Raw genomic sequence first — 26,551 nt, 5'->3', positions numbered from 1 at the left:
GGATGGAAGACACCTCCATGACAAACATGTTTTTAGGTATTGCTGAATTGTGGATGTGGCGGTTGCTGTTTTTGTTATATTTGAATATAATTTTGCATGTGCATTGTTTTCATTATGATTCAGTGTATGACTGCTACTTTTGAGCAGGTCTCCTGAGAGATTTTGATCTAAATGTAAGATCCTGGTGAAACTGGGTATAAATTCATGTTCTTTCTATCAAGTGGAAGTTATTTAGAGAATTTAGGCTTTCTGACTCAAATTATATTTTTTTAAAAAGAAAAACGTTTATTCCTTATATGTATATACATTTATTTATTTATTTTATTTTTTTCCACCAGAAATTTGCAGTTCTTTCTCAGACATTTGGCATTATTCTTCTCATAAATTTCCAATTATTGCTACGTCTTTTCATTGTACATTTGCAAATTTATTTCTCAAAAACTTATTTTTCATCTTTTAGTTTATAAATTTCCCATATTTTTGTCTGAAATTTGGTAGTATTTTTTTTACATAAATTTGTCAATTTTTGCAAGGTTTTTTATTGTTAATTTAGAAGTTAATTTTGTAAACTTTAAATAATTTTATTTGAAATGTATCACTTTAACCTCCAACCATCAGAGGTTTTATTTCATTTATTTTTAAAATATCACACCCCCTCCCCACCACCCTGCAGCTACTTATATTTTGTTCGGATAAAAGCAGAAGGAGGAGAGGGAGGTCACGTCCTCAGTATCGGAACGCGGCCCGCCCTTCGGGGCACGTTGTGTCGGTATCCGGACGCGGGCCGCTGCTCAGGTAAACAGATGCTGAACTTTTCTCTGCCTCCGCCGGTGTGACCGTCCTCACACCGGTTCAGTGTAGCAGAAGAAGTTGGTGGAGGAGTGACGGCGGGTCGTGCGCGCGTCTGTCCCGGGCGGCTGTGAAGCAGGAGGAGCGATTTAACCCGGAACTTCGTGCGCTTTTCATGTCCACATCAGAGAAACAACAAAGTTCCTGTTAGCAGTTAGCTTCAGTTAGCAACCGTGGGTCCGCTGCCGGGTCACCCAGCCCGGAGTAAAGTTCGAGTCCGGGTCGAGAGCTGCTCGGCGGGAGGGCAGGACACTCTGCGAACGGCAGTAGTGTTATAAACGAGTTTGCGCGACAGCGCGCCGTTAGCCGTTTGTTACGGTCAGTGTTCACGGGAGACTTAGAAGCTAGGGGGACCGGAGCTAACACACCGGAGCTGGACTCTGTACACCGACACACCGACTGTGGATGTTCAACAGGTCACCGACTGCTGCTGCTGAACCCGGGTGAGTGTTTACCAGAGTACCCGGAACACCGACAGGACACCTGCGGGGCGTTAAAGTGGAGCCGGTCCCCCTGGTCGATAGTAAATGAGCGAGAGAGAGAGAGAGAGCAAGGATCTTATTATTAATGTTGTATAATCTCTATACGTTTATTAACGTTATATAACAGTGTGCAGTATGTCACAGCACGTTTACTGACCTTATATAACAACATTTTGTCCGATTATTACATATATCACAGACCTAAATTCCTTCTGTCTGTTCACAACACTTATAATACGTATAAAGTTACACTAATCAAATCGGGTTACATGGGGGTGTGGGGTGTGTGATTTAGTTCATGGTCACATACAGCTCAGCGTGGGCCAATGAAAGCATTGCGTAATAATCTTTGGGTTATTCCGTGTCAAACCAGTAAAAGCTGAAAATACCTCCACGTGATCCCCCAGAATCAGCTGATTTCTTTAATATAATAACTTTAGCGTTTCTAATGAAGTAATGGCTGTTCTCAGAGTTAGAGACCCCCAAGCAAGAACACATTGGAGCCCTTATAACTTAATAAAATTCCAGGACTGAAAACATGTAAGCTCTGTTTAAACTGCACATGAATCAGGTTTAGATCCACTGCAGGTGTGACAGTCTACAGCCAACATTTCATTTTTCTATAATTCATTTTAAGCTTTATTATCATGAGATGAAACATAGATTCAGCAGTGAAAATGCACTAATTTAATGTGTATAACATGTTTTATCTGTGTGCTTATAAGTCACTGGAGAAAAATGGGAAAAGTACTTTGAGTTACCTTTCAGGGCTCAAGGGTCAGAGGACCACGTGGGACAGGTGGCTGGACAACCAGGTTATAGCATATGAAAGGTCTTTCCAGGGTCGTCCTCTGGCTGATATTCCTTCTGCATCAGAATAATTTTATGTTTTTAACAGAGCGTAAATGTGTTTTGTAGCTGGGGATGTTTAACATAGATATCCTTTTAAGGTATATAAGAAGACATAACAGAAGAGCAGTTGAAACAGCTTGTCTCGAGCTGACATTACATGTGCTTCACAGATTTAAGTGGCTCTTTAAAAGCTCAGGTGGAGTTATTTAGGTCTAAGTAACAATTTTATTTGATGTTTTTATAGAACAGCAGATTACTTTATTAAGAAGATTAAATTATTGAAGACTTTTCTGCAACTTTCTCACCTTGCAGAGTCATCCAGGGTGTCGGATCAGACCCTCTGGCAGGCTGGGCTGCATGCGTGACACCCCTGCATTACACACTGACACACACGGGTGTAGATAATATAGAAAGGAGCACATTCGTGTGGGGGTCCTGGAGGAAATTGTGAGAGTCAGGTCCTTAATTTCCTGAATTCTGCTGAATGGGTCATGCACCAGATTGCACTGCTAATGTCTTTATTTATGGGTGAAATCAAAGAGCTCTCCCAGTTAAGACTGGTTGGTCTGACTCCACCAGAGCAGTGGTTTAGTCTCAGACAAAGCAAGAAATGTTGATCAGTCATTACAATAAAAATAAATGCACATGTCTTTGCTTTTTTAATATAATAAAAATTGATTGATGACCACTTTTTTCACTACACGATTGTGAACACAGAGCCGTGCGACCCTATCATTCATTCACAGCCACATGTTTTTTTTTTTGGAGGGCCTTGTTGGGCCCCATGCAGCTGTTTGCTTACTCTGCAGTGTAATGGAGTGCATGAACTGTCTAACGGTTACAGCTGGACTGAGGTGTAATCTAAAACCTGATCCTGTCTGTGCAGGTGGTGGCTCACGCTCTGAGGTCAGCATGGCGTTTCCTTGACAAACCCGCATCGGTTCACAGTGGACCCGTCTGGGATCAGGTTCGGTTTGACCTTAGGTGACACGCTGCGATTTCTGGACATCAATTGGTCGTTCGTCGGCTACCTGTCAGCATGCAGCTGACCTATGAGAAGCTGCCTGCTCAGCTCAGGCGGAGCTCCAGACTCAGGAAATTGACGGCCGTCCTGCTCACAGCGTACGCCGTCAAAAAGCTGTCTCCATATGTGTGGAGGAGGCTGCAGGTACGCACACACCTGTACACACAAAGGTCATTATTGTTGAATGAAACATTAAAACTAGGTGTGAAAAAAACCCCATTTTAGTCACCAGAAATAAAAAAATGAATTATACTTTAGTCATGAGAAATTGTTGGGTAGCTAAACTAAAGATTTACAGTCAAAGCAAAAGCCCAGCTTCAGGTTGCAGATTCTCTTTGATGTTTATCGCAGCACTAAAAAAGATTTATGACGCAATAAATCACGGAGTCACTAACAACAGTTTTCTTCCCTTCTGGCAACTTTTCTCACACACAAGCTCTTAATCAGGCTCAGTCACTCACATTGGAGCTGTTGTGTTGCTGCGTGAGACACTGCTCCTCCCTTCTCTGCTTTCCAAAGGTCTAACCTGTCACTGTGGTTAGCTTTGGACCCGTAGCAATGCACTAACATGGATATCTGCTAATTATTGCTAAGTAGTAACAGATCAATAAAACTCTAGACAGTCACAAACATCTTGGATGGTCTGTAACTCACAGCAGGACATTATTATTATTTCATTAAAAATGCTTTGAGAGGCACAAAGACTACAAACATGGTGGAGAGGACCAGTTCAATGAGTGAGACAACAATCAGCTGCAGGTGCATGGCAATCAAAGTGGCCACACCCCCTAATGTTAACCTCACTAGATGGACACTGATAGATACTGCTATACAAATTTCACCCACTGAACAGTTCTTATGGTGGGGCACATTTTACATTACAGTGGGTTTCTGCTGTAACGTACATTTTAACATAGGAGACAATGGGGATTGACTCCCTTTTGGAGTTTGCCTCAGGCGTTTGTTAGAGGAAAGGCAGTTTCTGGGTATCTCAGTGTCAGCTTCATGTTTCAGCCCCGGAGGTTTTTACTCCTACTCTGCCCTCCACCTGGACTTACAGGTGTTTCTTCAGTTTGTGGGTCAACTTATAGCTGTGACATTTGTTCATACTGGTGTAATCAATGCTTTTTTCACTCATATTGGCAGTAGCCAATTAGTAAAGTGAAGTATATAAAATATTTTCTTTAATAGACCCTGTGCACGAGAAAATGCTAACTTCCAGTTTTACGACCGGATGTAGGGTTGTACATTTCCGGTAGCTTTATTTTGCAGTCAATCGCTACTGCGAAGATGGACTCCAGAATCATGTCCAAAACACGAAAACGGAAAGATCGCGTTAAGTTACAAAGAGCAGAGGTGGGAACACTCACCACTGCTGTGGCATAAAAAATCAAATGGTCAATTTTGACGTTTGAAGCGTGTAGATCGATCAGTTGTTTACGTCACTCAACACAAGCAGAACTGCATCACTGCAGCAGAAGACACATCGTCCACACTCAGAAGCACATCTCTGTATAGTGACTGGTCTCATGATTTAAACAGGCAAATGTTCAGCATTCAGACTACAGGTGAAGAATAGTCAAATGTTTCCCCGTTATGTTGATATCAGCTAGTCAAGTACACACCTACACAGCATGTTAACAAACCGTGAAAAAAGCCACAAAAAATAAATGAATCATAGCTGGTAAGGATTTCTATACATTAGTGTTTACGAAGGGTATGTTGTGACTTACCTTCAAAATTACAGCGGTCCCTCGCTATAACGCGGTTCATCTTTTGCAGCTGCGCTGTTTCGCGGATTTTCTTAGTGCAAGTTTGCATGCGTCATTGTGTTCTGCATCCTGATTGGCTGCAGAACACTGTCGATCTCCTCCGTGCCGTCTCTCCTGTACAGTACAGAATCGCTACATCGATCGCTGATTCATTGATTCATTGATGTTGAATTATCTCGCAGCTGCTCTATTCTCATGTTCTGGACCTGAAAACAGGGTTTGATCTTTGGTTTTATTCTATAATACTGGACTTATTTTGCTACAAAGGTTTGAACTTTGAGAGTTTAAACAAGAGAGAAAAGTGTGAAAATGTTCACGCCTGTCTGAGAAAAGTGTATAAAGTGTGTAGTGAGGGGTTTTTACAGTCTTAAAACATCTATACTAATTGTTAAAAATAAAGTTGGCTACTTTGCGGATTTCACCCATCGCTGGTTATTTTTAGAACATAACACCCGTAATAAACGAGGGACCGCTGTACACAAATACTGAGAAATATAACATTTGAATCCTTTTTCTCTTTTGCTCTGAGGGGTGAGGGGAAAATATCGACAAGTCGACGAACATCATCTACAGATATATTCGGTAAATGCCCGAGACATCTCGAGAAATGTAAATCACCGCTTGATTCATGCGTTTGGTTGACTTGTTTTAGAAAAACCGACCATAAACAAGGAGCGAAAATCACACCGGAAACGAAGCGCTCTACAGGAGTTTCCCCACCGGAAGTAGCATGTGCTGAGGCGCACAGAGTCTATTGTATATTTTCGGCAGATAGGAAAAATTCTTTTTCTCAGGGAACGCCTTTCCTGATGCAACCTTGAAGGGATTTTTATCTCCTCCTGATCTCGAGCCTCTCACACGTTTACATGTGTAAACCACCACACTGTGGAGCCACTGGAGATACTGTGAACCAGTGAAATGTATTTTAATTTAACTGTGGTCGGTGTCGTGACAGCCCTAACAAAAGATTCCTTTAGTTTAAGTCTTTGTTTAGCAAGAAGAATACAGGGAAGCATTAGTTCATGTGTTTGCTGAGGCTGGGATGTCTACGTGAAGGTGAGTCAGCCTACGTTTCTGTTTGGATTATTTGTTCTGAACTTCCTAAATCCACAGACAAATCCTCCCCAGGATTATCAAAAGAACATTCACAAAAACACTGAAAACTAAAGATGAGATTAAAATATATAAACTGAAACCAGGAAACATATTCTGGAAGCTGACTCAGAATAAACTGACCTGAAAACAGAACTGCACAGACCTGTTCACACCTGTACAAACAGCGCAGGTGACTGTGGGTTTGTCTTTGCAGAGGCGAGCAGCAGGTAAACAGCTGGGTGTATCTGATCCATCAGTGGGTGCAGTGAGCTCTGCTGATGATGGCGGAGAGAAGAACAAGAAAGCGAAGAAGCAGAAGAAGAGTGACAGCAGGTGTGTTTTTAAAATGGCAGAGGGTTTGCTCGCCTGTCTGGCTGCTCCGGGCCTTCAGGGTCGAGCTCAGGATGAACTTCTCGTGTGTTTCTGTCCTCAGGTCTCCGTCGGTCAACAGGGACTTTTTCCTCAGACTTTCCCGGCTGCTGAAGCTCTTGTTTCCACGGTTACTTTGTCCAGAGATCGCCCTGCTCGCCTTACACTCTCTCACCCTGATGTCCCGGACCTTCCTGTCGATTTACGTCGCGTCTCTGGACGGTCTGTCTCCTTGTTTGTCTATAAAGTCATTAGTTATCCATCGCTATTATTGATCATATTTTTAGTATCAATGGTGACGTAGTTAGTTTGGCATCATCGCTAATCAGCAGTATTGATCTGCTGTGTGTGTCAGGTGTGATAGTGCGGTGTATTGTTCAGAAGGATCCTCAGGCCTTCGTGCTTCAGCTCTCCAAGTGGCTCCTCGTTGCAGTTCCTGCAACTTTCATAAACAGCGCCATCAGATTCCTGGAGGGTCAGCTGAGCCTCAGCTTCAGGACCCGATTGGTTAAACATTCCTACCAGCTGTATTTCACCAATCAGGTAACACAAACACACACAAATAAACAGCTTCGACAGGTGTGTTATCAGGACTAATGTCTGATTTTTACACTTCACTGGTTCAAGCACAGATGGACGGGGACAGTCTCGAGAGACCTCGAGCCTAAAGACTGGTACTGAATGACTGATCACCTCCATCAGGCTGTCACACAGCATTTCATTAAACCAGAAACGAAATCACTGAAGCACAACTCCATCATAAATCCATCACTGAAACCACAAATAGAAGTTTACAAACAAAAAACACAGACAGATCTAGAGCTCAGTTAAGATGAAGTGAAGTGGAGACATGGAATCATGAACTCCGCATCCTCTGAGCTAAAAATGGGCGTTCAGTTTGATATCAGTTAGAGTGCATGGGTAAGTTGGTGGTCTGTAAAAGCACTATTAAAGCTGAGTGATATGTGAAGATTATAAGGCAGCATGTGCTACCATCCAAACCTCCTTTTTGTATTTTTTCAGGTGAGACAATATCAATACGTATTCTGCACATATCCCATTAGCATGGCTCCATAAACGAGTCTGTACCTTTGAGAACTGGGAGAAAACTGAGCTGCTGAGCAGCTGAAAACATGTAGCATTAAGCAGGATCGGGGAAACATTTGGCTTTGGAACAACAGCAGCTGGACTCCTCGGTTCCCAAACACTTAATGAGTGTTGTTAAAAGCAGACGCAGTGAGAAACCCTCCCCTGCTGCTAACATCAAAGAAAAAAAAGAAAGAAATGGAAGTATTTCTCCTGTTTCAGGATCTGGGATTTTGTGTTTGTGCTACTTTTAATTAAATGTGACTTAGATTATCTGCAAATCTTCACATTTTCTGTGGAACTAGTTTGTGAACTGAACAGCTGTCAGGCACATGTTTCACACCTTTCTGCTGCCAAGTTCATGAACAAGACAGTCCGCAGAGCCCAGCAGGCCACGATTTCCTTACTTGGACAGCAGGGAGAAGCTCTATTTATGTTACCCTTAAGGAAGGTTAGCAGGGACAGCTGCAGCGCTGCCTCACTGAACAGTTGGTGGCTCAACTAGGTACTGCAGCAAATCTCCAGAACGTTTTCTGACAGTGAATGTCATTTATCTTCCGCATTATCCGTTATCAATCAGTTACAAGCTAATCTTTGACCCATTATTATAGTTGCATGTGTCCCACTTGAGGATGATCTTTGTGGCCTTTTTGTTATCTTTTGTTATCTCATCCACTGAGTGTTCTGAAGTTTGTATGTTCTGATCATTAGTCTGATGCTTATTTTTGACCTATTTATACTCTGATTGGTGAACTTGTTGATCTCTGCAGACTTACTACAGAGTCAGCAACATGGACGGGCGTCTGTCCAATCCCGATCAGTCCCTCACTGAGGACATCGTCATGTTTTCGGCCTCCATCGCTCACCTCTACTCCAACCTGACCAAACCCATCCTGGACGTGATCGTCACCTGCTACACGCTGATACGCACCGCCCACTCCAAAGGTTGCTTATGTTAGCGCCAAATGATTTCACGCATGATGTGAACACATTGGTGTGTTGCTTGTAATTAATGCTTATTTTTGACTGAGGCTGAGGTTGTTCTAACAGCGTGTCTGCGCTACATGTTTCTGCAGGAGCAAACACAACGTGGCCGTCGGTCATCGCCGGCCTGGTCGTAGCACTCACGGCTAAAGTCCTGCGCTCCTGTTCGCCTCGATTCGGGAAGCTTGTGGCCGAGGAGGCGAAGAGGAAAGGAGACTTGCGTTACATGCACTCACGAATCATCACCAACTCAGAGGAGATTGCCTTCTATGGAGGACACAAGGTAAGAAAAACACCGATGTTTTAAGAAGTGATCAGTTTGAATGACAGGTAGGTTACTGTTAAACTTTGTGGATGGAGATCGCCATGTCTGTGATGGTCATGCGAGTTTGGGTGTGTTTGATTTGTAGGTGGAGCTGGCCCAGCTGCGGAGGAGCTACACGTCTCTGTCCTCTCAGATCCATCAGATCCTGCTGAAGCGCCTCTGGTACATCATGCTGGAACAGTTCCTCATGAAGTACGTGTGGAGTGCCTCCGGTCTGGTGATGGTCGCCGTGCCCATCATCACCGCCACCGGATACGCTGAACACGGTAAACACACTCCTGTTATTGGTTATCTGGTGCGAGTATGGCGTTCAGCTGCTTCACCTTTGACCTGTGATGTGCTCAGACTCGGAGGAGGTGAAGCAGGCTGCCATGGTGATGAAGGAGGAGGAGCTTGTGAGTGAACGGACGCAGGCCTTCACCACAGCCAGGAACCTCCTGAACGCTGCAGCCGACGCCGTGGAGAGAATCATGAGCTCCTACAAGGAGGTATGCACGCCATGCTTCCTCCTCTTTTTCACCTCCTCTGATTCTCTGGCTGATGGTTAACAGAGGAGTATTTGAAGAAGGCAGCTGCTGGAGGGAGACTATCACTTCCTTTCTTCTGCTCGTCTTCCTCCAGTCTTCACCTTGTGTTTCCTCCCTTTCTCCTTCATGCCATGTTGATGTTTAAATGATGCACACTGACGACTGACTGCTGTGCAGGTGACGGAGCTGGCAGGTTACACTGCTCGAGTCTCTGAGATGTTGGATGTGTTTGAAGATGTGAATCAGGGGATCTACCGCCGCTCCGCAGACAGAGAGAAGGAGGAGTTAACAGCTGATGGAGGAGGAGGAGCAGTTCAACACGGGCAGAGAGTCTGTGGTCCGCTACAGATCAGAGGTGAGTCTTGTATCATGTAACACCTCTGCAGCACTTTACTCCCAAACTCTCAGCTGGGTTATCTTTGGCCCGGTGTCATTTGTCGCTTCAGTCACTAAAGGGCAAAACCCCGCCCACACACAAACTCCAAACAGGAAGTTGAGACAGCTGTTTTGTCTGTTGTGTTGTGTACAGGTCAGGTGATCAGTGTGGAAAAGGGGATTCGCTGTGAGAACCTGCCAATCATCACGCCTACCGGAGATGTAGTAGTGTCCTGTCTGAATATCCAGGTAACACACACACACACTTATCCAGGTGACTTCAGGGTTATCCCTGACATTTTGTTACTATGAAGGTGGTTCACTTCTTAGTGGGTTACATCGCCATGGTAACCTATCCTGCGAACCTGTTTTATCTTGTTTTGTTTTTCAACCTTTTGTGTGCAAACAATTTTACAATAATGTTGTTGTTCTGTAAGCATAACCAAACAAATTAAGACACTTATTTGTACTTGAGGCCTTCATATCGACTGCAGGTAGACGAAGCCAAGGCTAAAATGTATTAATACAGTAGCTCCAGACTGCCAGCGTTAGCATGAGTGAGTCCAAATAATGCAAAGATATCCTGGGTATGTTGAACTTTCTTTGTAGCAGAGGACGTTGCTGTGGGCTTTTCCTTTTATTTATTTTTAATTTAATGTCTGTTACGATCCGAACCATGAATCCTCAGTGTGGTCAGTGTCGCCTCAGTGTGCAGCTAACATTTGTGGCCACATGGTGGCACTGCTGCAGTCCAGTCCTTATTTGGATTAAGCACAAAACCATCACAGATTTAAAGGAAGTCAACTGTACATGCTCGCTTTACAGACACACAAATGTATTTTTACTTTCTGCACATAATAATAATAATAATAATAATAATAATAATGATAATAATAATAATAATAATGATAATAATGATAATAGTAATACTACTACTAATGATAATAATTTCTTGGCACATTTCAAAGCCCTTAAAAACAATGTCACCTTACAACACAAAACTAACAAGAACAGTAATAAAAAGGATTTGAAATCCTGGAATAATATGATTGTGAATGATATGAAACTAGATGGCTGTAGTTGATATGCTGATGAAAACAGATCGATTCTGAGCTGTGATTTGTCCGAGAGTCTGTCTAACGAAGGGGAAGTGTTGATAGGTTTGAAAGATGAGGTGCGGCACAGCTAAAGTCCTCCGGCACACTTGGTGTTAAGTCTGAAGTGAGGAGCAGTCAGGAGAAGCTGAGCACAGGGCAGAGAAGGGGTGTAATGATGGACGTCTGACAGGTATGGGAGTGACGAGCCGCACTGAATATGCTTCTTCCTAGCTCTTCTCTTACAGATGGGACGAGAAGAAACAGTTATATAATCAGTTTTCTCAGTATAGTCAAAACATAATTGAGCAAAAATGAAAAAGAATAAGCAACAAACACGGCATTCATCTAATTCTGTGTAAACATATTTGTACTCGTAACTTTCAGTCTGGCTGATCCGCCGATGCTTTCTTGATTAAGTGTTTTTCCTCTGAAGCATCCCCTGCAGCCTCCGTGTTTAACGCCACAGCGCTGTGAACTGTGGGTAATTTCCCTCAGGCAAAGTCTGCAGCAATTACAGAAAAGAATGAATAAAGGGCTCAAAATTTCTACCAAACATCCCTCCTGCAGCCTGTTTGACACTGGGTGTCAGACACCGAACCCTCGCTGCCTTTGCGGGAGCAAGCCTCAAAGACTGTGAGTCTGTGGACATTGGGATTGGGCTCATTCTTTCCATATGCGCCTGGGGTCAGAGGTCATCGCTCATTAGCATGTGCCGAAACAGTGAGAGAGTGTGCTACTTTGTGTGTTTGTGCGTGCTCGCGGCATAGAATGAGGTTCCTGTGTTCAGTACGAGAGGATGAGAGAAGAAGAAGCAGCAGAGATGGAAACATAGAGGGGAAGAAGAGGAACATTGATGGACACAGAAACTCCTCTCTGTTGTCTGGTTCTTAACCTTTGACCTCTCTGCTCTCACAGCATGTGCTTTGATTGGTCTCTTCTTTCAGTGTGTTGTTGCGAGGAGGGACCTCTGAGATTCAGTCACATGTTTACAGGCATCACGGGGGCCTGCTCAGGGAACGAATTCAGCATCAGCAAGCTTAGGATAGATTTGAGCTGTTTTTGGCTTAACTAAACCCAACAAACACAACCACACTAAGCTAAGGACAGACGTAGCATGAAACAGCAGCGAACTAAACAAATGTGAGGGATTTAAAAATATAATCTAGGCTAAAAGAAAGACAGCTGCTGTAGCCAGAGCCAAGAATTAAAGCTGGTAAAAGATCCGGACTGTATGGTTAATAATGCAGTATGTATTTGCCCCAGGTGGGTCCTTGGGTATTTTTACTGAACTGAAATAAACTTTACGTTTGTAGATTTGTATTTTATATTAACAATCTAAACTACCACAATAACACTTAACCAAAGCTTAAACATTTACGCTGTGGAGCAGAAGCAGAACAAAAGCACGACATCGAATTGCAAAGATATCAGAATTGTGCTTCAGTGCAATGCTGGAATAAACATAATTACATGTTTTGAAGTGTCAGGAGGCTACTGCACACCCTTGCTTTAGACGCACCCGTGCCGTCTGCAGGTTTGCAGAAGGAAGGTGGGTGGGGGGGTGGTTCTCGTACAAGCTTACGAGAATCTGCCAAATTTGAAGATAATAGCAAACCAAGCTCGCATGCTTCTCATATTAGGCAAAAGCTTGTTGTACAGGTGGTTTGTACACCTGGTGTTTGTACCCACAAAGGCTTTGATTGCAGTTACAGTAATGGCCATAATTGTTGTCAACAAAGGATTATCTTCACAGTGCCGACTCTTTGTTGTCTGCTGCCCGCGTTTCACCAAGTGAGAAGAGAAGCTACAGCTTCTCTCTTAATTATACACACGAGGACACATTATCAGCCTTCATGTGGGGAACAGATCGAGATCACACGGGATACATTTTGTAATACTTTTTATTTTAATACGTGGGGGTTGGGCACTACGATAAAACACAGTCAGTGAAAAAAAACAGGTTTCTTTGCAGGTGTCTGTGGTACTTTCAGCCGTAGCTCAACACTACATACAGTGGGGCAAAAAAGGATTTAGTCAGCCACCGATTGTGCAAGTTCCCCCACCTAAAATGATGACAGAGGTCAGTAATTTGCACCAGAGGTACACTTCAACTGTGAGAGACAGAATGTGAAAAAAAATCCATGAATCCACATGGTAGGATTTGTAAAGAATTTATTCGTAAATCAGGGTGGAAAATAAGTATTTGGTCAATAACAAAAATACAACTCAATACTTTGTAACATAACCTTTGTTGGCAATAACAGAGGTCAAACGTTTACTATAGGTCTTTACCAGGTTTGCACACACAGTAGCTGGTATTTTGGCCCATTCCTCCATGCAGATCTTCTCGAGAGCAGTGATGTTTTGGGGCTGTCGCCGAGCAACACGGACTTTCAACTCCCGCCACAGATTTTCTATGGGGTTGAGGTCTGGAGACTGGCTAGGCCACTCCAGGACTTTCAAATGCTTCTTACGGAGCCACTCCTTTGTTGCCCGGGCGGTGTGTTTTGGATCATTGTCATGTTGGAAGACCCAGCCTCGTTTCATCTTCACAGTTCTCACTGATGGAAGGAGGTTTTGGCTCAAAATCTCACGATACATGGCCCCATTCATTCTGTCCTTAACACGGATCAGTCGTCCTGTCCCCTTGGCAGAAAAACAGCCCCATAGCATGATGTTTCCACCCCCATGCTTCACAGTAGGTATGGTGTTCTTGGGATGCAACTCAGTATTCTTCTTCCTCCAAACACGACGAGTTGAGTTTATACCAAAAAGTTCTACTTTGGTTTCATCTGACCACATGACATTCTCCCAATCCTCTGCTGTATCATCCATGTGCTCTCTGGCAAACTTCAGACGGGCCTGGACATGCACTGGCTTCAGCAGCGGAACACGTCTGGCACTGCGGGATTTGATTCCCTGCCGTTGTAGTGTGTTACTGATGGTGACCTTTGTTACTTTGGTCCCAGCTCTCTGCAGGTCATTCACCAGGTCCCCCCGTGTGGTTCTGGGATCTTTGCTCACCGTTCTCATGATCATTTTGACCCCACGGGATGAGATCTTGCGTGGAGCCCCAGATGGAGGGAGATTATCAGTGGTCTTGTATGTCTTCCATTTTCTGATGATTGCTCCCACAGTTGATTTTTTCACACCAAGCTGCTTGCCTATTGTAGATTCACTCTTCCCAGTCTGGTGCAGGTCTACAATACTTTTCCTGGTGTCCTTCGAAAGCTCTTTGGTCTTGGCCATGGCGGAGTTTGGAGTCTGACTGTTTGAGGCTGTGGACAGGTGTCTTTTATACAGATGATGAGTTCAAACAGGTGCCATTCATACAGGTAACGAGTGGGGGACAGAAAAGCTTCTTACAGAAGACGTTACAGGTCTGTGAGAGCCAGAGATTTTCCTTGTTTGAGGTGACCAAATACTTATTTTCCACAAATTCTTTACAAATCCTACCATGTGAATTCATGGATTTTTTTTTCACATTCTGTCTCTCACAGTTGAAGTGTACCTCTGGTGCAAATTACTGACCTCTGTCATCATTTTAAGTGGGGGAACTTGCACAATCGGTGGCTGACTAAATACTTTTTTGCCCCACTGTAAATAAGGAGTCTGTGCTGTTGAGTAGTTGTGCTGTAGGAAGTAATTAGTTGGGTAGTTAATCAGTAAAAACAAAGAAAAAATTCTGACTTTTAAAACACCGACTCATCTTTAAGACAAGGTCGATCCGACTGTATTTACCACCACAGCCTGCTAAATGAATCTGTTGCTGTTGCTAACAGGCTTATTAGCCGTAGCCTCGTTCTTTCAGCTGCAGCCTGGTGGTGTTAAACAGTGTGGAGAACAAGTAAAGAACAAATAATAACTGAATACAAGCCAGTGAGAAGGATTATTTGCAAGTTTAGTGCCAACAAGTGCAAGGTTTTAGTGCTTTAATTAGTATCTGGAGTACAGAGCTACAGAAAACAATGAGAACTTGTATTTTCCATTCATGCTCAACAGCCTTTAGATGCGCTCTGCAGACATTCATCTGTTGAGCTGTTTTCTCAGAGCAGGTCAAGTCCAAACCATGTTTTCATGGCTTTGCAGGCCTGGCTTGCCTCAGTAAACCCCTTTGTCATATTTAAAACCCGGGTGTAATCTCACATCTTTAACTCCTAAATCATGCGTTGCAGTACAGGCGTCTGTGCACATATGTTCTGTAAAGACTTGGAGACACCTTTCCAGAAACGAGTCCAATCCTGTGGATTTGTCTCTCTGTGTGTCTCAGGTGGACGATGGGATGAACGTGCTGATCACCGGTCCAAACGGCTGTGGGAAGAGTTCCCTGTTCAGGATCCTCAGTGGGCTGTGGCCTGTTTATGGAGGAGTCCTGTACAGACCGGAGCCAGAGCACATGTTCTATATCCCACAGAGGTAACACTACTACTAGTACCAAATTCAGTTCAGCACTTTATATTTATATGGTTCCAATTACCACCAACAACCATTTGTCGGTGTTTTACAAAGTTAAGGCCCTAGATCCACAGCAGTTGTGGTTTCCTGTTCTGTGTGGTTTGCAGGCCTTACATGTCAGAGGGGACCCTCAGAGACCAGGTGATCTATCCGGACTCGGTGGAGGAGATGGTTCAGAGAGGACTCACAGATTCAGACCTGGAAGAGATCCTTCGCACCGTCCACCTGCGCTACATCATGGACCGAGAGGGAGGTCAGTCCGAGTGCGTGTTTAGCTGTGCTCTGCGCTTTGTTTGGAGTAAACAGGCAGAAAAACCTCCACAGCAACTCAGACTCAACTACACAAACAAACATAGAAGACGGGAAACTCGTGAGGCAGATTGTGCGGCGGTGATTGAACCAAGAATTAATTATGAGGAGTCATTTCACATCTAATGGTGCCTCGACCTCATTTCACTTCATATGACACTTAATTTTGAGAACCGCTCCATCACAAACATTCAAACCGGTTCGAATGCTCAAATCAAATTCTGCTAAATATTTAATCAGTGCCCCGTCCCCAGCCTGCCGTGAAGGGTGCTCGACTGTTTGACTGACACTTGCAGTCAGTTTGAGAGCTCGCAGCAGCTGCAGGATGATGCCAGGATGTGTCAGGGCACAGGATTCAGGAAAGACCGGCTCACCTGTCAGCAGTATTAAACATGAAAATACAGAGAGAGCTTTTCACTTCACCTGAATCAAGTTAATGAATGAACATATCTATCATTAGTTGCAAAAAAAAAGTGTAGAAAAACGTATAAAATGATGTCTTAGAGAGTGGGAATCAATCAGTAAACATGTAAATACTGAATTAGTAGTGTTACACGTACACTTGAGCCACATCATGTGTACATCAGCGCTACCAGAAGACTGTGGGGGGGAAATTTTTACACATTTCCCTTTGGGCTCGGATTCATAAAGCGTCAGTCTGCAGGTGCATGGACACACGCAATTGTAAATGTCGTTTAACTGGGATCATCTGTAGCTGTTGTAATGCAATGCTGCTGTGGCGACACCTGTGTATGTGCTTCTCAGGTTGGGAGTCGGTCAATGACTGGAAAGATGTTCTGTCTGGAGGAGAGAAGCAGCGGATGGGGATGGCTCGGATGTTCTACCACCGGTAAGGTCTCACTCTTCAATGAGTGAAGGATGCTCACAGCATCTGGCTGTGCTCGGGCTGGACTTTGGACAGAGACGTCATGAAAGAGCGATGAGGTGCTCAAAGAGTTCTGAACAGAAATCTGAAGGAAGCGTTTTTAATGGTAAAGGTGGTGGTAAACCTGCCCTCTGCCTCCACAGAGCCAGCCAACAGCTGAACCGAGAAACATGCTAACTGAGGTGGTGTTGCAGTAGAGGTTTGCTGCTGTGTAGTAGCTGTATTATAGGTGGTATGTAGGTGAGTGTAGGCTCACTTTGTCCATAATGTAAACTGTTGTGTTTCTTGGCTCAGGGTGGGAGGATCTGAGACGTTGCTCGTGTTGGTGCTTTGAACTGAGCCCCTTTAGAAACTGTAATGTGTTAACTTTGCATATGAAATCAGATTTGACTCATGATGATTCTGTATGTTTCAACGGCATTAAAGTTAACGGCTCTCTCCCTATTCAGTTAGATAGCTGCTTTAAAATAACCACCCCAGTAACGCCCACATTTCCTTGGACACGCTCCCTTCGAGCAAACTCTAAACGCTGGGCGTGCTCGTGTTGAGCTTCAGCGTAGCTCTCACTATTGGCCTCAGTATTAGCATTATGGCCTATTCATTATCAGGTCAACCCGGTGAGTTAAATCGGCACCCCCATGACCTGTTTAGGACTGTGACCGCTGCCGTGTTTATTTTACACACCTCAGCACTGTTAAACCAACATGTTTCCGTTTTCCATCAGGGTGAAACGTCCCTGCAGCTGGTTCAGATGCAGTCAGCGCAGGCGTCAGGCCTGCTTCTGTTTATTCTGTCAGATTATGCTCCGCTATTAAAATAATGGTTTCATCTGCTGCCACCTTTATGATGACTAACATACTGTAAGTGGCCTGTTTATGAGCCGTGAACAGATTTCGCACCAGTTCAGACAGCTGACGACTTCTTGTGTTTATTTTTTCCCAGGGAAGAATAACAAATATTAAAGGACAGTTTAGCCCCAAATCTGTACAAATTCTGCAGTGAAAGGTCAAGTTTCTGTATCACAGAAGAGCAAGTGTCTGTCTATCCAAGATGAGACAGCGTGACACATGAAACGTCTGCGTGTTGTGTTGCTGAGATATAAACTGAAGTTTAAATGGGACTGTACTTTAGCGTACAGGTAAATGTGTGTTTACGTTTGTAGAGAATTCATGTTATTTTCATGCCGACTTATTTTGGTGGCTAGAAAAACTCAGAACGTAGAAATAATAGAAGCTGCCTTTTGAGAAAGCCGTTTTAGAAGCATGCAAATGTCACAGATGCTCAGCGTGACAGTGACTCTGTGTGCGCCCACCATAGTCACCCTGTCTTCTCTCGCTCTTTTCCTCTCTTTGTGTGTTTGTGAATGTCTCTCGCCCAGCCCAAGGTACGCTCTGCTGGACGAGTGTACGAGCGCCGTGAGCATCGACGTGGAGGGAGGAATCTTCCAGGCTGCGAAGGATGCTGGGATCGCACTGCTGTCAATTACTCACAGGCCTTCCCTATGGTCAGTACACACACAAACACACACACTGAATCTCAGTGACCTTGACCTCAAGGTCAGAGGTCAAGTTTTCCGAATATCTTGAAGGAGGAACGGTTTTGAAACTGTAATCTGCTAGGAGGCTGAGGGGTACTGCTGCTAGTACTAAAAGTAAAAAGGTGTCATTGGTCATGTGGGAAGCTTCCAGCATCATGTGAGTCCAAAGACAACAGTTACACTGTGAGTGCTCATGAAAAAGAGGGCGACTCTTAAAATGTGGCTGGATGGTTTTTGTTGCAGTCTGAAAATGATCATATCTGTGACTGCTCTTTGAGAGTGTGTTATAACTGAGACGTCACCTATTACACGTTTATTTGAATTTTGTGGATTATTTTTCATGTCTTGCATTCAAGACGCAAAAGAAACAAGCATGGTGGCAAAATGAAAGCGTGGTATTCTAAAAGATCAGATGCCAGCTGAGTCTGTCATCTCTGCTGCTTCTGTGTCATCAGGTTAACTTTTGTGGGTTAAATTTGCACAATTTCTAAACAACAATGACATTCAAACACTTTTCAAGGTGATGTTTCCTGACTTGGAACATGTAAATGCTTTCATTTAATATTTTTTTGTCTTTATGTCTTTACAAAGTCTTTAAATGTCATAAATAAAGTTTTACACAGCGTGCAGCAAAACTGAAATCCACAGACTAGTGAAACTCGAGATGCCAAAACTGCAGATAAAACTACGTGACTCATGTGACTCAAAGATCAGGAGTGAACTCAGGTTTTATTTAATTTTATTTTCAGCCTGCAGGGGGCAGCATAGCTCTGAGCTGCTGCCGGCTGCCACACCCTCCAACTAATCTTCTCCTCCTCTGTCTCACAGGAAGTACCACTCTCACCTGCTGCAGTTCGATGGAGAAGGAGGGTGGAGGTTTGAACCTCTGGATGCCTCCACGCGCCTCTCTCTGCAGGTCTGTGTGTGTTTAATTCGAGCTCTATGATTGGTCCCCGGCAGCAGGTGTTTTATTTGAGCGTGTGCTGCTGTGAGACCGTGTCATGTTAGAAACAAAAAAGATGTGCGCAGTTTGTTTGGAGGGTCCAGCCCCCAGGTGGCTCTTATTCAGGTCTGTTTGTAAGATTTATACTTAAACTTAGCTGTAAGACACAAAAACTCGGCTTAAATGTGCTTATTATTGATCCATAAGCATTAAAACAGCTTAAAGTGAATGCAGCTGTCTCTGATTTTCCTTCAGCAATACAGCGCAGATCAGGATTTAGTCAGGAATGGCTGTGGAACAAAAGAGAAAAGCATCTCAAAGTGCTGTCATCAGTCTCTTGCAAAAATGCCAGAAAAGCTGTGATTACTTCTTTCTAATGCGACGCCGCATTATGCTTTTACTTCAGCACACCTGCATGTGGAAAATAACTTGTCAGATCTTTAATTTATGCTGGATTACCACGCTTGGACTCTAGAGCTACACAGATAACATTGCTGCACATTTAGGCTGGATGACGACACGGCGACATGCCAAGAGTGCTTTTATTAAAAGAGTGATCAATATGAAATGCACACATATGATTTGATATGATAGTGCACATTAAAAAAACAGTTGGTTTCAGCCAACAATGAAGCCATTAAACTCCACTGAGCTGTTAGTTATTTGTGTTCATTTGGATAAAAACTAAAGTGTTAAAACTGAAACGTCTCAGAGTATGAACAGCAGCTCTCATCTTCTGTTAGCTAAAAAGCAGAATTTAGAGTTTGCCGATTGTTGCCACACACACAGTTTTGATATTTAACGTGTGTGTTCAAACTTTGAGCTTGTTGGTGTTGCTGTGAGAGTGGATGGGAGGGGACGACAATCAGTGTTCAGCAGAGACAAAACGTATAACACGAAGAGTCTGGAAGATAACAGTGGGTGACGAGATCAAAGGCTAAAACATACACAGGTAAAACAAAGGTGATCAAACGCACCACGGAGTCGCCCACTGCCTTCTGCTTACCGGGATTAAACAGCGAGTCGGTCTTAATATTCTTCATCATTCGGCCGGTGCTGCATCTCCCTCCGTGATGAAGGAGACCTTTGAGTCCGAGCCTGAGGCGCACAATGTAAAACATTCAGCAAAAAATTTAACATTAAAATTATTTGGTCATATTCCACGTGTCCTTTGAGAAGCTCTATAGGAGGCGTAGTATCCCAAACTTCACCAGCAGGAAAATCACTTTGCATAGAGTCAAGATTATGTCAAAGTAACTTTATAAATAGCTGTTCATACATATAAAAGTCATCTCGAGTGACCCCTGTAATCCCAGCTCCCCGCTCTGTATGTAAATCGGAGTCGGTTGTGTTTGCAGAGGCCAGAGGACCGCACAGGTTCAGGTTTGGAAACCCACATTTATCTGCAACCACAGAGCTCAAAACACAGAGGCTACACGGTCACTTCATCTTTACTCATAACTGGACGTTTTATTTTATTAGCCATTTGCAAGCTGAATTCTAATAACAGCTCACTGCTTAATACATACAGAACAGCAAGGCTGCTCTGCTCAATGGGTCATGAATTCCTTTAATTAAACTGAATCTCAGAGGTATCTTTGACTTATTTTTACATTGAGATCACTTATTGCAGCTTTATGGGCTCATTGGACTCTAACAGCTTCTCCTAATGTGACAGAAAGTGGAGAAACATGAAGGATCATGATCAGTGATGCCCCGTTGTTAGACAGTTTCCTCTTATACGTGAGATCTAAACGGTTCTCCCTTCGTTATGCAGGGTTAACAGAGGTCATTATCATTTGCAGACTTTAAGCTTTTACACAGTTCAGACGTTTCTGCATATTTTGTTGATGACCTCAGTTCATTTTGGGAAGTTTTTTACTGCTTTTAAAGACAGAAATGTACCAAAAGCATCTCCAAGTTTGGCAGAAATATCTCTAAAACCTGCCACGTGTCCAACATCATGTGGATGACTTGTTTCTGAAAGATTGCGTCTTGTTATCGGGGGTCAGAGTGCGCGGTGGCTTTGCAAACTCCTCTGCAGAGTTTCATTGAAATGCTTCCCCTCCTCTCAGTTTCGTGGTCACATGATGGGATTTGTTAGGTGAAAGGTTGAGTTGATGGCTTTCACAATAAAAAGAAAAACTAGGCCTGATGATAGCTTTATAGAAATTTATACGGTTCAGATTTTTAGAATATAATTATTTCGCACAGGGGAGGGGCTTTGGTGCGATACTTAGGGCTGTCACTGGAACACCCACACACAGCTCAATACCGCGCGAACAGAAACCTAAACTCTTTGCAGGAGTTAAACAAGCTCAGCGTCCTGACTGTGAGCCGTTAGCAGCTGCTGGATCAGTTCTGTCAGTGCGTTTCTGTTTCGTACCCGCAGGACGACCCCCTGGCGTCACTTACGGGGCGTTCAGCATCTGTAACTCCGTGAAAGCGATGTTCACATCCTGCTGTGATCATCCCGCTGCGCCGAGGAGAGAGAGCGGAGCTGATCACTGAACCCTCCTGACTCGTAAACACGCTAAAATTACCGCGACCCCTCTGACTGCTGCCTTTGCGCATGCAGCGGTTACTGTGGTAACCATCAGCACCACAACAACACGCCTGCGGCACATGATGTGTGAGCGAGTGAGGTCAAAGCGCGGAAGCGGCGAGGAGAGTGAGAACAGCCAGTCAGCTGGCTCCTCGCTGTCATGTGACGGATCATTAGTGGCTGCAGGGCTGCTGCAGTTTATCATTAGCCTCCAGATTTGAAGGTAGAGTTTATTAATCCAGAGCATGAAGTGCTTATTAACCTGCTCAGCTTCACCTGAAACAGTGAAAACAGGTTTGAGCAGAAGCTGCTGTGGGAAGAACACACAGATCTACTCTGCGGGAAGTCTAACAGACTTCATCTCCTCAGGGGTCGATCCCAACACCTCAGCAGTGATCATGATGCTCAGCCTGCAGCTTCACGGAGAAAACTATAATAAGGACAATCAGACAAAGATACATATATTTAACACACAAACACAGCAGCAGGATTCAAGCACATCATCGCACACTTAATCTGCGATTAAACACAGTATCTAATTATAGGATTGACTGGTGCACAAACGGATCTCTTGTTCTTCAGTGCACGTTGGTGACTTTGTTTATTTTACCCTCACTTATGTGAGGAGCTCGGGTGAAGTACTGACTTCAGGTACTCAAGTCATTACCGCTTAGAGCGGCTAAAATATGCAAAAATATTGATATTAAGCACCAGCACATCAGCGGTCATATCACACGAGGATCCATGCAATGATTTAGCATCGCGCGTCGTGTTTGCTGCCAAATACGAAAGGAAATAAAGGCTCGGCGTATACACATTACACTGATTGAACTGCAGAAATAACAAAAAAGCAATCTGTGTACTCGTCCCCACGGACGAAGGCGTTCCAGGATAACAGATGGCCTATCGTTACATCCTGGTATTTACGGGAAAATACCTGCTGGATAGTTGTATTATTGATACCAGGTGAAGGATCTGATACAGTCTCCTCTGGTGTGATTCTGGTAATTTCTGTAACACTATTACTTTCACTGCACTCACTAAAAAACGCTGTGTTAGTGTTCACGCCCGAGATACTCAGCAGCAGTAGCAGAGCTGTGTGATTAGAGTCCTTAAGAACGTATCGATCATGCCTGAGCTGACCCTAAGCAGCCTGGTGAGGTCCCAGCCGGGTGTATTGATAAAGGCCCGAGGATGCAAACACTGTTAATGAACTCTTGTGTCAGACAAGTTTACTGTGAGCAAAGTGGAGGTAAAGATTGGACCACTTACCGTTTCACTCTGTGCATTATGCTACGTTCACAGATGTCAATGTAATGTACGTGCCATTATTTACAATTTTATTTCTGCATTTTTTCCTCCTGTTCTGGAAGAGAATGGATCAGCTCGAGGAGAGAAATCCAACCATGAGCTCGTGTTTTGGCTGTGAAAGTGTAGAGAGACACAGGCACACGAGAAACAAGTATAAACAACAGCGTGAGCTACATGTGTAGTCTAGATTAAACGCAGAACTATGAATCACACATCAGCTGGCTCCCAGCCACATAGACATGCGAGTGGCAGTACACATTTGTAGTAATGCTTCCTCGTGTTTCTTTGTTTTGATAAATTTAGTATTTAGTGAGTAACTATGACAGTCTTGAGCTTCTTCACAAGGCTCCATCGCATCATAACAGCGCTAAAAAGTTGTGGTATGTTAACAGGAAGTTGTGATGCATCACGCAGTGTCGAGTGTCAGGCTTCAGTTTGTAGCGTCATATTTTCGTCTTCCATTGACTTGCAGTCAGTTGTTTCTTTGCCTGTAGAGTAAACATTAATGACTATTGTTTAGCTGGGGTATCAACCAGGAACAGGCGGCCACATTAAGGAAGCAAACACGCAATAACCAAAGTTATTATAATTCTAGATGCTGTTTGTAGTAATGGTGGATAAAGCTGCTGAATCAGGAAACAGAGCTTTCAGGTACAAGTACAGACACCGGTGGATTTAAGAGTGACAGGAAGCTTAGAGAAAACAAACAAATGCAACACCTGTAACAGCAATATTCACAGAAAAGTAAACATAATATATTCATTGTATTTCTATGTGTCTGTGTTTGTGGTTTCTGTGATGTGCTGTGTCTCAGGAGGAGAAGCATCGTTTGGAGAACCAGCTTCTGGGAATTCCTAAGATGCAGCAGAGACTTTCAGAGCTGTGTGTCCTGTTGGGGGAGGCCGAAGGGGAGAAAGAAGAGAAGCTAGCCTCCTGAGATTACACACTGATGATTGTATTTACTGGTTAGCATTGAGAGAAACGCACACACACGTTTGTATTCCTTACTTGTAGGGCCCCGCGTTGACTTGATGTAACTCCTGTAATGTGCACTGGACACAAAGTCCCCAGAGAGCGGAAGTGACCGCACATGTTATAAATACCCTTAAAATGTACAAATGCCTTTGTAAAGCAGAATTATCCCCAAAGTGTCCTCAAAATGCAGAAATGTCCTCATAATTCACAAATGTCCTCACTGTGAAGATATGTCCTTACAATTCAGAAGTGTCCTCAAAGTAAAAAAAAAAAAAATCCTCAGAATTAAAAAGTAGCCTAATATTACCTCAAAATGTCGACGTCTCACCAGAGTTCAGAAATGTCCTCATAATACAGAGATGTAAATGCTCTGAGAAAGCACAAGTGCCCTCATGGTGTAGAAATCCCAGTATAGTTCAAAGTGTTCCAAAATGTCCTTGTAATTCAGAACTGTCCTCATATTACAGAAATTCCATCACTGTGCATGAAAACCTTTTGCTATGCAGAAATGTCCTCATATTGCAGTGTGCCTGATGGATGGGCCACACAAAGATGGACAAACATGCGCGCGCACACACACACACACACACACATGCTAAGCAGGTAAATCGTATGACTGAAGTGAGTTTTAACTGTGAGTTTGTTTGTTTTTAAATTTTATCTCGTGAGCACTGCCGGTTTGCTGTCAGAGCTGCTGTTTCTCAAAGACGCCCATGATCAGTTGGCCTGTTTTTTACGAAGCACTTCCTGTCCTGATTGGTTATCTCGCTTATTTTAAATGGCTCGTTTCTACTGTCACGTAACCTTGTTTACATACATTAGTTGGCTGGAATAAATAAGCACCTAGAGTTTTTATTCAATTCAGCTTTAGGGGTGATCGTGGCTCGAGAGTTGGGAGTTCGCCTTGTAATCGGAAGGCTGCCGGTTTGAGCCCCGGCTCCGACAGTCTCGATCATTGTGTCCTTGGGCAAGACACTTCACCCGTTGCCTACTGGTGGTGTTCAGAGGGCCCGGTGGCACCAGTGCAGCCTCGCCTCTGTCAGTGCACCCCAGGGTGGCTGTGGCTACAATGTAGCTGCCATCACCAGTGTGTGGATGACTGGATGTGTAAAGCGCTTTGGGGTCCTTAGGGACTAGTAAAGCGTTTGTACAAATACAGGCCATTTACCATTTATTTACAATAAGAAATCGCCACAGCAGTCACATTAGAGCGCTTTGCATTGTGAGGCTATGACAGGTTGGCTGTCAGCCTGAAGTGGTCCAGGTGAGGTGAGGGGAGGTTTTTTCTGCTGATAGCTCAAGTATTCTTGTATAGAAACAGCAGGTTTTTATACAACTTGATAAATGGTCTTGATCACCTGGTAGCCTGTGTTAGGAAAAATATGCTTTCCTTGACCAGTTTGCAAGTATGGTAGTTGTGTATTTGTGCTGCATTAAAAACTTAGTGATTGCTTTGGTCGCTGCCAGAGTGCTGCAGTTGCTGGTAGTTTGCATAGAAGATGCCGTTTTGTCTGCAAACACTCGTTAAACACTGAGGGGAGGTGAAATGCAACTCAGAGGCGGAGACCAATTTGCCTTCAAAGTAAAAGTTGTGCCTTATTGGTGAAACAAATGTTTCAAAATGTGCAACTTTTACTTTGAAGGTGGGCGGTCTCTGTTAGTGAGTGGTTGGTGAGTGTTTGCAGACAGGTTGCCATCTTCCATGCAAACTACATCCGTCTGTCGCAGTCTGCTAGTGACCAAAGAAATCTGAGAGGTTTTTGGTGCAGCACTGTATACATTTTTTAAACCAGTTTCATTTAGATAACACAAGCAACCACTCGCCAAACAGTCTGTAAGCTGCTTTTGTAAACAGACTTTTAATTTGAAAGGTGAGGATCAGTTTATCCACATATGCCATTGACCTTTTTTCCACCAACTGTGTGCTGGTCCTAACCCCCCCCCCCAAAAAAGAAAAAAAAACAACAACAGAAAAACAAACAGTACCAGTATAGCTCCAGAAAAATAAGTTCCACTGGGGAAACCACTGATGTCAGAGGCTGTGGGTGGGGCTACACTGGATAACATCTGCCTTTTAAACCTGTGAAGTTTGTGCTGGTTCTCCAAAGACAGTAAGACAAGGACCGTAAACACTGATCTGACAGCAGCCGTCAGCTGACTGAGAACAAAGAGAGGAGCAGCAGATTTGACAGAAAAGGATCAGCTGAGTCACATGACTGCTAAGCAGTCACGTGACAGCGGAGTCCGTTTATATATATTTTTAATTGTGATATTTAATCCTTTCCTGCGTGTACAAATAAACAGTATATTATATGCACAATCAGTAATATAAACAGCAGCTTCACTGATCAACAACAGAATAATCTGCTGCTGCAGTTTGAATAAAGAAACTTTATTTAGAGAAATGTAAACTACATGTTCCAGTGCAATCAGAATGAAGAAGAGGAGGGTGATGAAGATCCAATTATAACGATGCTGTGTGATGTCATGATGATGATGTCTGGATGTTTATTAAAAATAAATAAATAAAAAGTTTACTAATGCGTTTTGTTTGTTGTTGTTTTTTCCTCTGATCAGGTGACCAACAAACAGTATAATCAATTATTTCCTCTTAAGTGAGCAATAATCTTCATCTTCATCTTTCTTACAAATGTCTCCATGTCTGAGTCTGACGCACATTAACAAACGTTATTTTTCGCGCTGGCTACCTTCTGATTACCACGGGCGCAATGAAGTTACATCTGCACCTTGAA

General features: G+C 43.6%; 1 protein-coding gene across 1 annotated transcript; it reads left to right on the top strand.

The window, feature by feature from the left end:
• Window positions 1-727: 727 nt before the first annotated feature.
• abcd1 (ATP-binding cassette, sub-family D (ALD), member 1) lies at window positions 728-26,341 on the top strand. The gene is made up of 17 exons (XM_085443165.1): window positions 728-1,292; window positions 3,070-3,351; window positions 6,289-6,407; window positions 6,508-6,665; window positions 6,799-6,986; window positions 8,300-8,474; window positions 8,606-8,796; window positions 8,924-9,104; window positions 9,184-9,326; window positions 9,543-9,720; window positions 9,895-9,989; window positions 15,108-15,253; window positions 15,400-15,545; window positions 16,367-16,451; window positions 17,866-17,991; window positions 18,853-18,940; window positions 23,638-26,341. The coding sequence occupies exons 2-17, from the start codon at window positions 3,223-3,225 to the stop codon at window positions 23,758-23,760; spliced, it is 2,271 nt and encodes a 756-aa protein (XP_085299291.1). The 5' UTR covers window positions 728-1,292; window positions 3,070-3,222; the 3' UTR covers window positions 23,761-26,341.
• The last annotated feature ends 210 nt before the right edge of the window (window positions 26,342-26,551 follow it).

This window comes from Copadichromis virginalis, linkage group LG20 (assembly GCF_057382275.1).
Source record: "Copadichromis virginalis isolate Kocher_CV1m ecotype Utaka linkage group LG20, C_Virginalis_male_GT1.1, whole genome shotgun sequence".
NCBI lineage: Eukaryota > Metazoa > Chordata > Actinopteri > Cichliformes > Cichlidae > Copadichromis > Copadichromis virginalis.
Note: the sequence above shows the minus strand (reverse complement) of the source record. Positions and strands in the feature narration are given on the sequence as shown.

What these genes read in the sequence shown, in the direction of transcription:
- abcd1 (XM_085443165.1), top strand. Translation starts at nt 3,223, where the DNA reads ATGCAGCTGACCTATGAGAAGCTGCCTGCTCAGCTCAGGCGGAGCTCC. An exon ending in CCTTCTATGGAGGACACAAG is followed by an intron (nt 8,797 to 8,923) that starts GTAAGAAAAACA and finishes TTTGATTTGTAG; the next exon opens with GTGGAGCTGGCCCAGCTGCG. An exon ending in ATGTTCTATATCCCACAGAG is followed by an intron (nt 15,254 to 15,399) that starts GTAACACTACTA and finishes TGTGGTTTGCAG; the next exon opens with GCCTTACATGTCAGAGGGGA.